The sequence below is a fragment of the Puccinia triticina genome, chromosome 7A (genome assembly GCF_026914185.1).
Source record: "Puccinia triticina chromosome 7A, complete sequence".
NCBI lineage: Eukaryota > Fungi > Basidiomycota > Pucciniomycetes > Pucciniales > Pucciniaceae > Puccinia > Puccinia triticina.
In genome coordinates, this window is record NC_070564.1 from 5,629,251 (window position 1) to 5,641,376 (window position 12,126).

Consider the following 12,126-nt stretch of genomic DNA (forward strand, 5'->3'; position numbering starts at 1 on the left):
CTGCCGGGCATATGGAGAGGATTTCATTGGGAATGCAATCAGGACCTGAGGCCTTCTTCTTTGCCAGTCTACTTAGCACTTCAGTTACCTACTCGCAGGTGACAAAGGGGTATACCACAAAAGAAGAGGCCTCCACCGGGGGGACATCCGACAAGTTGCAGCCACTTGATACCACTGATGTGCCTGCAAAAAAGGAGCTCAGCCTTGTTGGTACACGTAGATGACATGTACAGTGACCTTGACTACGTGGCCTGTCACATACTCTTGTAGAAACTATTTAGAGTCATTCCATATGTATGTAATGAAATCATCAATTGCTTGAGCTCTACCTCCAACAGGTTATGAGACTCTTGCTAGAGCAGCTCGAATCGTTCTAAAAATATTTATCATACACCCGTAGCCGGCCTTGACAAGTATTCTCTTCCAACACCGTTAACCCCAGTAGTCAACCGGCAAGCCAATAACATCTCCACATTCCCCAGATATCAGTAGCCGGCATTCAGATGAGTAACCTTTGACAAATAATACCAAACCATTGAACATAGTAGTCAGCCGGCAAGCTCTTCTCAGACTTACATACTCCTTTCCTTTTCCCGTAAACCCTGAAAGCCGTACACAACCAATCAACAAATAGAATTTCTCATTATAGCTCCACTGAACCTCCAAAATAAAGAAACAAAATCAACATATAAATAATCAATCGACTAAATATAACAAAAGAAAAAAAAATAAAAAAAAATAACTTTCCTTATCTAAGTTTGTTAAAGACAGACAATCACGGAAACAAACTTCAAGGGTTTCCCCTACAATTTAATCAAAAAAAAGAAATAAAATCACACCCAGCCCAAAGCCCAATCTCTACTAGAGAGATTGCAAGCATTGGGCAGATGACCCCCAGCGCGCCGCATTTAAGGCAATTGCAAAGGGGGGTCATCAAAAATTAACCCTCAAACTGTGCACGTGCAACAGCGGAGGGGGTTGAGTCGACTCTCTGGCTGGAATTGCAGCGCAGCAAGTCGACTGGCGCTTCGTACCTGCCAGAGGTACCCCTACTTATAGGCACATTGTCTGATGTTAATCTGACCGCATCCCAACCGTTCCCACCACAACCATAACACATCCTGCCTCTCCAAGCCTCACATCAATCTCGGTCAACACCATTGTAGGGCCCGCTACGCCCCTCACAACGATTGCCCAAGCTCACACATCACCATGCCGCGTATCCACGGTCATGCTTCAGCCCGACTCTTTCTCAATCAATCTATCCCCACGACCCGAAAATCGCGACCGGGAACCCCGCTCCAAGCCCCTCCGCAGGTCCCGCCCCCATAGAGCACTGGCGAGCGTCGACGGCGATCAACAGACAACGACCATCTCCGCCGCACCTGCTCCAAACGCTCGTTCCCGGAGCCTTCCCCCCGCCGCCATCAATAGCGCTCCAGACGGGAGAGTGAGTCTCACGACTGGACGACCGGATTCGTGGAAGGAAATGGATCGTCTGAAGAGGAGTTGGAGGACGGGGAGGGGCCGTGAACAGAGGAGCAGCGCAGGTATCACGACAAGATGGCCCAGTACTAAGTTGAACTCAAAGCCTACAAACGGCGCAAACGCGAGCGAGACCTCTACTTCACCAAGATCATGAGACCCCGTAAAGCTGGCGGGCTCCGACGAAGGGAATCCACCGACGAGTGCTTCCATCGCAAGCCGCACAATCAACATGGCCGCAGTCGAGAGGATAAACAATGGTGCAAGGGTCCAGGCCCGCAAACCACCAACAACCAAGTTCATGCAACACCTTGCCCAGGAACAGAAGGGCCGCGTGGAACTCCCGAAGACTCGGGGTAAGTTTGATTAAAGTTTCTGCCTACAAATTCCCAGAAACCGCAGTTGGCTGGAACCATACATATGTATTCTGGAAGTCTTGAAGCACCAGCCAAACGCCAGACCCCTCCTTGCCAAGTCTGACATTTCCCGGATACAGATTGTAGGATATCTGATGTACTCCCAAGCTAATCATCAAATATCCACTTTGTCCAAAAACTTCTGCCTCTGAGTAAGTATGTACATGCTCTCAAAAGCCTCTTGGAAAACCACAAAACACCAGGGTCATCCTTGGCAATCAACATCATGCTGTTCAGTGCCCTCTTGCTGGATCCGGCACGCTTGATGGACAGCATACTGTCCTCGCTGGAGGGCCTGCTGATTCATTTGCTGACAATAATGTCTTCGGTGGCGCAGCAGTTTCCCCAGCCGGGGCCAATGTTGACGCACGAGCTGATGATTGGCTCTTTGAGCACCTACATGCCTGCGATGACCACCAAAACCATCCTGGTCCTTGACGGCGCCTCCCTGCAGCCGCATATGCTCCCCGGCCCTGGCTCGCCGCCGCCTGGGCTGCCAACCCGCACGTGTCCCCACCACCTTTGTCTACTTCTCCTGCCAAGGCCCCGCTGCCATTGTGATTCCCCCCCTCCCTTACTCATCCCTACCAGACAATGACCGCACATCAACCCCGCCGCTCTCAACCTGCTCCTCCATCCCCTTCCGCTTGCCTTTTTCCTTGCCACATCCTCAAGCCAAGCAAGAGTCATCCAAGTTGCAAAATGATAATTTGAGTCCTGCTCCTGTTATTCCATTCAAGCACAAAAGCTATTGAAATTCAAAAGAAACTGTGATGATGACAGCAACCAATTAGGTGCCTGAATCTCTGGGTCACTTTCTTGTTTCAATCAAATCCCACCAGCCTTAAGCTGTGGTGTTCCTTGTCAGTTTGAATAGCAACAACATAAGACTAGAAAGGAAACTTAAAAGAGAATTTTGTTGCTCAAGAAGCATGTTTTCTTATCATCAATCCTGCTACTATGAACAGTTGGAGATCCCACTGAAAGTAGAACAAACACAGTCATAATCTAATTTTAGACCTTCTGGAGTCAAATTTCTTAACATGCATGGCATTAAAATGTACAGATGGACAAAGATGTGCTTTTCTCTTTTGCTTCTCTTTTGCTTCTTTGTTGATACCATGTATTGCTACCTTTGTTGAGTCTAAAGTGTTTCTTTTGGAAATTTGTCAATTCTGGAAAGTTTTTGTGATATTTGAAGTCTGGATGGCTTAATTTTTAGAGGTTGGTGTCCTGGACAAAAGTAAAAGATCCTGGGGCTGAGTGCTGGGTTTGCAGAGGCAGAACCCAACACAACATTTATGGGTGAAATTATTAAGAAAGAATTCATAAAGATTGATCAATTGGTTATCCGGTAAAACTTTGCAGTGTGAATACATACAGAATAACTTATTCTGAAGCTGTGGAGTTTACCAATAACATGAAAATTGGGAAACTTTTATTTCTGATGTGAAATCTCAAGAAAAATTCTATTTGGCTGATGATTCTCTATGGCAAACATCCACACATCAACTTTGTATGCTCCATTCTAAGCTTTGTGGCATAGAAAGTTGGATAAAATGAAATGGTTATTTATTGATTTCATATATAATTTTCCCCTTCTCAAACCAAAATTCAAGTCAGACTGGGCCACCAAATAATTTCTTAATGGTTAATTATCTGCTTGCTATCTACAATTTAAATCAAATTTGATCAGATCAAAATCAATAGCACATGGTTTACGTTTGACCAATCACAAGTTTATGTTGGACCAGTCACAGTCAGAAAACTTAGGCCCTGTTTTTTTAGCAATACGTTGCAAGTGTAGATGTGTAAATTTTGGACAAAATCCTTCTACCACCCAATTCCATCCACCAAAACCTGATCAGGTGTTGCAAGAGTTTGCATTATAGGAGCAGGCCTTAATCATCACACTTGCTTCAAATTAACCAAAGATCTCCAACTCAAATTTTGTTCCAAAGGAATAGCTTGGTATTAAAGGCTAAAGGCCCTGCAGCGGCGTAGCCGCCTTGGCCTCTAGTATCTTCCCAATTATCCAACTGAACTCAACCATTGGAAGAACAGTTCCAATATAAATCCTAGCCTTGTTCACTATCCCCACGGTTTAATTCTGAAAGTGTTAATCTCTAAGTGAGCTCCTGGTGAATATCCTGCAGATATTTGTGTTGGACTTATCACCCATAGCTACGACTCCGCTGAAAGATAACATTCTAAGTTGAAAATTAGTGGGAGCGTCAACAAGACGGGACTGCCGAGTCTGCTAGCAACCCAAACACAATGCCCAGCCTCCGGATCAGGCTCCAACTTCTTTCCAACTGCCTTTTATCATCAACCCACACCAATTGAGGGGATTGATTCTGAAATCAGTCACTACTTGAAGGAGTATCCCGAACCGCAAGGCACTAAGATCCTCACCTATTGGCCAGTCAAAACAAGACTTATCCTATCCTGTTGAAAATGGCTCGTAAATACCTGTTGATCCCGGCAACAAGCGCGGGTTCCAAGCGTGTATTCTCCAAAGGCCAACAAATTGTCTCCTGGCAGCAATCCGCCCTCAAACCAAGGAACATTGAGCACCTGTTGTGTCTCAAGGGATGGTACCAGGCTTTCAATGGCCCCTTGTAACATCCTTTCATCTTTTATCAGTGCCTACACCTGTTTCCTTGGGGTTCTTGCTTGTGCTTCTCAACTTGTTTCATTAAAATAAACCTGTACATACTACATATGGCCATTGTAATGTCAAAAAAAAACACAAAATCCAAAAAAAAGACACCACCCCCAAAGAAATCCTCCTTCCGCAAAATGACAATATATGCCCCGGGGTTCGGGGCATTTTTAAGGCCCATCCCAATGCCCCGGACCCTGAGGCATGAGCCAAACCCCGCTTTTGGGGAACAGCCTTATTGCTTGAGTCCCAAGGAGGTTGTCTGGGTGATTAGTGAAGGAAGAAAATATTGAAATGGGTAGCGTGAAGACTTTCATTGATGAAGTCGGGCTCAAGGGGGGAAAACAAATCCCAATCCCCTACAGGGCTTGGGGGTCACAGTCATGCTCTGTTACCGGAAGTGCAGGTCTGTGCACATGAGGACATTGTAAAGCGGGTCTTGTAGCCTAGCCCCCGCGCACAAATGAGCTAGGCTAGAGGCCTCCCCCCGGCCTAGAATTGTGGATTGGTTATGGGGTCAAACTGGGCTTCACTGCAACCGCCACCAGATATCCTGAGTGGGATATCCAGTGAGAAATACAGGATACCTTGTATCCCAAAGCACACTCCTATTATGGAGTGTGCTTTGGGATACAGGGTATCCTGGATTTCTTATTGGATATCCCACTCAGGATATCTGGTAGTGGTTGAAGTGGTTGGTTATCGTGTGGTGTGACAGAGAGTGAATTGTGTGCATGAACCATCTGTCCGGATATCCTTGGCTGTCAGCTGAATCCTGATCCGGGATGATTGATTTGAATAATCCAGGTGTTGAGTGCCGGATCAACACTTCACCCCTCCTTGCTTTGGTTCAAGGTCACAACAGCCTGACGCCAGATCCACAATCATCATTTTTAATCACAAGATGGCTAGCCGACCAGATGACAGTAATGTTCACAAGCTCAAAAGGGAAGTGGAATCTGGAAGCGAAAAGATAAGGCTCTACAAACTGGAAATCAAAGAATTGCAAGCATCAAACTACAAATTGGGCAAACAATTGTTGGTTATTCGTGGTGCGTTTCATAACTGCACATCATTGGAAGCAGAACTTATTGATTTTTTTTTTTTTTGGACTCAAAACTGTTTCTGCTTATCTTCTTGATCAAATTAGCGCAGTACATAAAGGCCTTAAGTCAAGCCATACCACCACTTTGTAATGCTCAAAAAGCTCCCACATGGCAGGATTGGAAAAACTGCAAACTAGGCAGGGCTGATTTTTGGGTTGAGCGAGCCCTTTTACCGCGCTTGGACGTCGAATCCTTGAAATGAATACTGCTGTAGATCCGACTTGGTTAGGAAAAGCGGTCTTTTTGGATGATTTGTCCGCGCAAATCGATCTGATCAATGGTGATTTGTGCCAACTAGAATCGAGTGCCCTCATACCACGGCGTCAATGGAAGAGCAAACATCTCAAAGGAGTATTGGAATCTATATCCTGCCAAGCTGAATTGCGCATTATGAAAGGGGGACGGTGTCCTTACATTCTCAAACAATATTACTACCCCAAAATTTGTTGGGCGGTTGATGACGTACGGGACGGCATATCGAAGCTATATGAAAGCCAGATCAAGACATTAGGCGCCACAGAACCCTTATCTATCGAATTAAAGGACACGTCTTTAGGTGACTTATTAGAATTAATAGATCAGACGCGCAGAGTGCTCCAAACAAAATGGCAACAAGTCGTGAGGGAGATCAAAATCATGGAACTTGCCGTAACCCAGTGCCTAAAGCCCGATGAATTACGGACACCTACCAACGTTGAAGGAATCGATGATCAGCTACAACTCAAGTCGGATTACTGGTATTATCCAACAATTTGAAGTCAATTTCCTCAACATTTATTTGCCACTCATGAAGATCTGTCGAGTGTTGGTGAACAAACTATTGAGCTCTGCTAGCAGCGACCCTCTTGTGGCGTTCTATGAAGATATGAAACAGTTGAATGACCTGTTTCTGGAGACACAGAAGATGGAAGACAGTCTTCAGAGACTCACAATCCTTGTCTTGAAACTCCGCATTGAGAGTGCAACTAACCAGGCCCATCAACTTCTTGGGTGGGTCAAAGTGCTTTTTGAGAGAATTGAAAGCCGCTTGAACCTTCCTTATAGTCGTGGCACCAATCAAACCCAAATTGAAAGAGCTTGTGAATGGTGTCAAATGTGCCAAGATCAATATGAAAAGGCACTTGAAAATTTCTGGGCTCATGAGCCCGTAGAAACGGAGGACCAGGAGGAGGACTGGAATTCAGATGATCCCAATTTTTGAATCGATAGTTCTAGCAATGACAAAGATATTTCTAGTTCTAGCAACAACAGAGATCAGGACTCTGATGATCAGCTCTAAGACTGCGTCTAATGATGAACATTGTATGTAAGTATTCTGGAAATGTGGAGTAAATATTACATCAAGACATGTTTCTTATAATGACTATGCCTACTTAGATGATTGTGGTCTTTTTCTTTTTCTGTACCCCGAGTGGTGCAGGTATTTTTTGAACAGGAAAATATAAAAATATCAGGGATTGGTTTGTAAAACAAAATGATAGAGCATTTTCCTACATAAGGATACAAAAAGCATTCAGTTGTCGCATGTTGAGCCATGTCCATCATAAAAATCAATGGGGCACTATTACGCATTATGTCAACAGCTAACTTATTGAAATCTTGCCTCCTCACTGACAAGACCAACATGGATTTTATGTGTTTGCATGATGTTCGCTGACCCCGCTAAGATCAGTTTATCAGCTTCTCATTGACTAAACACCGTTGATAGCATTTGCAGGGGGTTCAAATCAGATTGTTGGAACCCAATGATGGATGGAGCAAAACTTTCAACTTGGTGTTTCTTGACTGATCCCACTCGGCGCCACTGAGTGCCCTTTTCTACATCACAAACAGTCATGTTGAGCTTAATGCCAATCAAATCATGCAGCTGCTTGACTGTATGTAGTATACTATACCAGTGTTATCATCCACGTTTCCAGCTTACTTATGTGGATGATTTATTTTCTCTGGAGTCTGTCTTAGTGTTTTCATTACAAAGTGGCGCGCAACCAGATTTTAAAAAAAAAAACTTTGGTTTTCTACCAATTGGAAAGAAATACAATTTTTGGATGATTGAAATCATGTCTCTCATAGGGTGATAAATCGGTAACAAATAATGAGAGAAAATTGCAAAGAGCAAAGCAAGACAGATGGCTGTTGCAAATATAGCACCTCTCATATTTGAGCTTTTGCCAGCAAGACGGCGCCGGCTGCTACCGCTTGCGCCAGCAATGACTGGATTGGGCTTGTAAGTTGTACATATAGGACAATAGGGGGTTTCAAAGTAGACCCGCGCATGCATGCAGGTCACTTTGCATAACCCAGTTTTGCGGGGAGACTGCAAGTCGACGTTCAACATTTGAGTTGAACACCGGCTTGCCTTGCAAGTGGCATGCGCGGGTCTACTTTGAATCCCGCTAATATAGGACTTGTCTACAAGGGGGCGCATCTAGCTTAACAAAGCCTCTTGGGGTGGAGGGTCGGAGGTACCCCGCCCGGAGGGCTCTCTGCAGGAGAGGCTTATGAGTTATGTCTTGATTTAACACCAGGGGAGATATGTCCCCACTCCCCAGGGAGTGCCTTACCGTAAATTTTTTCCATAACTGTGCTGGAGGCCTTTGGTAAAGCAATATTGAATAGGTATGAACAAGACTGGAAGTCAGCGTGGAAATCAGTTGGAAATCATCCTGAAATAAACCATAACTTGCCAAAAAATCATCCAGAACTCATCTATAATTCATCCAGAACTCATCCAGAATAAAGTCCTTTCTTGGCTCCATGACCAGTGTGTCCTTTCCATGGAGATGTGAAAGGCCCAGCCTGTGATTTTTTCCCCCTCATGTACTCGCGTACATCAGGGGGACAATTGGTGTCTCAAAACAAATTTTTTACTTTTCATGTGGCTGTGAAAGGCCCATCCCGTGATATTTCCACCTCAATGTACGCGCGTACATCAGGGTGACTATTAGCAAAGGGCAAAAAGGTTAACTTGCATGTGCACATGTGAATTTTGAAAAGCAAAAAAATACAAAATTCACTAGATCATTTTTGTGAGGAGGACAGGATATATGGCCAAAGTGAATTGGCACCGCAATCCAACCTTGACTTAACTCAGAATTTCACCCTATCAAAACAGTTTTTTGTCATTTTTATCAGCCAAATTCAAATTAATTCCCACATTTCCAGGAAAATGGGTTTCAATTTCAATGACTGCAACATTACCACATTCCAAAAATCTAAACCCAATAATACCAAGTTGACTTTTAGTTTAATTTTGTACATCAGGGCATATAATGTGAATTACAAGAAACCCATTTTTTTGGAGGAATTACTTTTGAGAATGGGAATTTTGCTTTGCTATCCTTAAAAATCAGTAAACAGGAGCAATTGATGGGTTGGACTTTGGTGAAATATCATTTCATCATATTTCTTCCTACAGTTGTACATGGAAAACAAAAGAATTCTACACAACATTGTGTTGACTTCCAAATCAATTGTGACTGACTTTTCACTAACTTCTCCATCCAATTTACTATTTTGGGGATGAGTTACTAATCCACATCAGGCTCACATCCGACCAAAACTCACATAAAATTCAGCTCTGGCACTCCCTGGGGAGTGGGAACATATCTCCCCTGGTGTAAGCAGGAGCAGAAAGGATCTGCTACACTACAAATCCCAACTATGTAATATAAAAAGGGTCTTGGAAAAACGACTCCCATACGTCCGCGCGACTATTTTTTGACCAGCGCTTGACGTCAACCTAGACCCTTTTTTTGGGAGTTGTTGACCCAAAATAATTTTCTTTTGGGAGTCGTCCCAACAAATATTTATGAATATTTTCAATATTTTTTTCTCGGGGGGTTTGGGAGTTGTTCACCCAAAACAAGTGCCCCCTGCGTTAATTTGGGAGTTGGCCGCGGGGGCCACGGAAGCCCCCAGGGAGTCGTGACAACTCCCCTTCAAACCCCCCACCCATCACACACATCACACACCACAACCGCCACACCAACTGACCAATCACCGCCCACCCGTCCACCCCAACCGCCCAATCAATCAAACAAAATGATTAACCCAGCCGCCGTCCAGGACCAGGACTCCCTGGCCCCTGTCGCCGCCATGGAGCACGCCGAGCCCACTATGGCCGCCGTCAAGCACGCCGAGCCCCCTGTTGCCGCCATCGAGTACGCCAAGGCCCCAGTGCCTGGCGAGCAGACCAAGCCCCCAGTAGCTGGCGAGCACGCCGAGGAAACCCCAGCCGCAGGGCCAGGTAAGCCCCCTCCCCTGCCGACTCCCTCCCATACAAAATGGAGGCACTGAGCCCCCAACACCCTTGTTGCTGCCCTCGATCCAGCTGCTGATCAAGCCGCCAATGAAGGCCCCGCGAACAGGTCTGGCATCAACACCGACTCCCTTGCAATCGCGGCCCAGAAGGTAGCCACAGAGTCCCTCGCAGGCATTGGGTCCGAGTCAGTGGCTGCGTGGGACTCCCACGCAGCCACCGACTCCCCAAGACCGGCCATTCTAGACCCCCAAGGAGCCGTCCTAGCCAGCAGTGCTTCGATCAAGGTCTAGCCCTCGCCTACGCTGCCAACTCCCGTGACCCCGTCGACTCCCAACCTCCCGCAGCCGCCAACTCCCAACCTCCCGCAGCCACCAACTCCCAACCTCCCACAGCCGCCAAATCCCAACCTCCTGCAGCCGCCAACTCCCAACCTCCCGCAGCCAACAACTCCCAAACGGCAGCCGCTGACTCCCATTTCACCGCCAACTCCCAAACAGCAGCTGCCAACTCCCAGGCCATTGCCGCTGTCAAAGCCTGCATTCAGACCACTGAAGCCCTTCAAGAAGCCACCCTAGACCCCCTCCTCCTTCAAATTACTCAAGAAATCACAGAAAAAAAACTAGAAAACCAAATCCATGAAGAAAATGAGGAAGAACTTGAAGATTATAGCTTAGATAATCCAGACGAGAAGAAGACGCTCGAGGAATATGTAGAGCTAGCTAGAGAAGATAAAACAATTGAAGATTGTATAGTAATGTTAGAATTAGATGAAGATAATACTAACAATGATCCAAAGTCTGAAACTGTTCCAACTGAAAAAACCCCAGAAGAAATCAAAAAAATACTTGAGAAAATTGCTGAAGAGAGAACTGAGAAGGAGCTCAAAGAAATGGAACTTGAGAACGAGAATCAACTGGATGATGATGACTCAGTAAATGAAGAAGGAGAAAGGACAATCTACAACAACATTCCTGCGCCGCCAGCTGGAATTTAAGACGACATTGAATTGGTTAAGGAGGCCATCCAAGAATTTGCTCGTGCACATGGCTATGGGATATTGGTCAAACGCTCTGTTCCTGGAAAGAGTGTCCATTTTAAATGTGTCAGGTCTGTTATTTCCCACTTCTTTTTCATTCTTCTGTTACTATTGAATCCCCCATACTGACATTAAATCCACATTGAAATGATACAGAGGAGGTGATCCTGCAAAAAACAAACATAAAGGTGATACTTGGGAAAATATATCATCTTGGTTGATTGGCTGTCCGTTTGCCGCAGCCGTATACAACCAGAAGAAAAAGGGCCACTGGAAATTCACAGTCTCCAACTTGACTCATAATCACCGCCCCACCACCGCCGTCGCCCACACTGTTCACCGTAAGCTCAGCAACACTCTCTACAAAGAAATGAAAAGACTTGGCGAGGCCGGATTCCAACCAGCACAAATACTTGAATGCCTCAAGAAGCTGCACCCTGAAAAGACAATCCTGGCCACAATTGATACGATTTACTCAGCACAAAAGCGGGCTGCGCAAGAGATGTTGCAAGGAATCAGTCCCATCATTCACCTGAATGAAATTCTGGCTGGAACCTATTTCACAACAATGACAAAGGTCAACGAATCTGGCGAGCTCAAGGGCCTTTTTTCTGTCATTCCCTCTCTGTGAAGCTTCTCCATCAGTACCATGTGATCCTTTTCCTTGACTGTACGTACAAGAAAAATAAGTATCGGATGCCTCTCCTCCACATCACTGGTGTCACTGGAGCAACAGTGGGTCAGCTACACTACCATAGCTGTTAGCATAGCGTAGCGTAGCGCAGCGCAAATGCGTTATTTTTTAGTGTAGTGTTCGCGCAATTGCGCGCATCTGCGTTAACGCTACGCGCACAAGGTGCAAAGCTATTTTAGCTTTTAGCGTAGCGTTAGCACAGATTTGCGCAATGGCGCTGACGCTAAGCACGCAGGGCGCAAAAGAGTGTTTGCTACGCTGCGCTACAGCGCTTTTTGAGGCAAAAAAGGCCTTTTTTCCGCTAAAAGCGCCTTAGCGCAACGTAGCGGCTGTAGTGTAGCGCTAACGCTAAACAAAAATTGGAGTTCTGTTAGCGCAGCGTAGCGGCGCTAACAGCGCGCTAACGCTATTCAAAAAATGCCAGCGCTTTTTGCCGCTACGCTAAACGTTAGGGCTAAAA

General features: G+C 45.6%; 1 protein-coding gene across 1 annotated transcript; it reads left to right on the plus strand.

Annotated features, from left to right (window-relative positions):
• Positions 1–6,342: 6,342 nt before the first annotated feature.
• On the plus strand, positions 6,343–6,873 carry PtA15_7A608 (uncharacterized protein; the record flags this gene model as incomplete). Its single annotated transcript, XM_053171232.1, has 1 exon — positions 6,343–6,873. The coding sequence occupies one exon, from the start codon at positions 6,343–6,345 to the stop codon at positions 6,871–6,873; it is 531 nt and encodes a 176-aa protein (XP_053022434.1).
• Between the last annotated feature and the right edge of the window lie 5,253 nt (positions 6,874–12,126).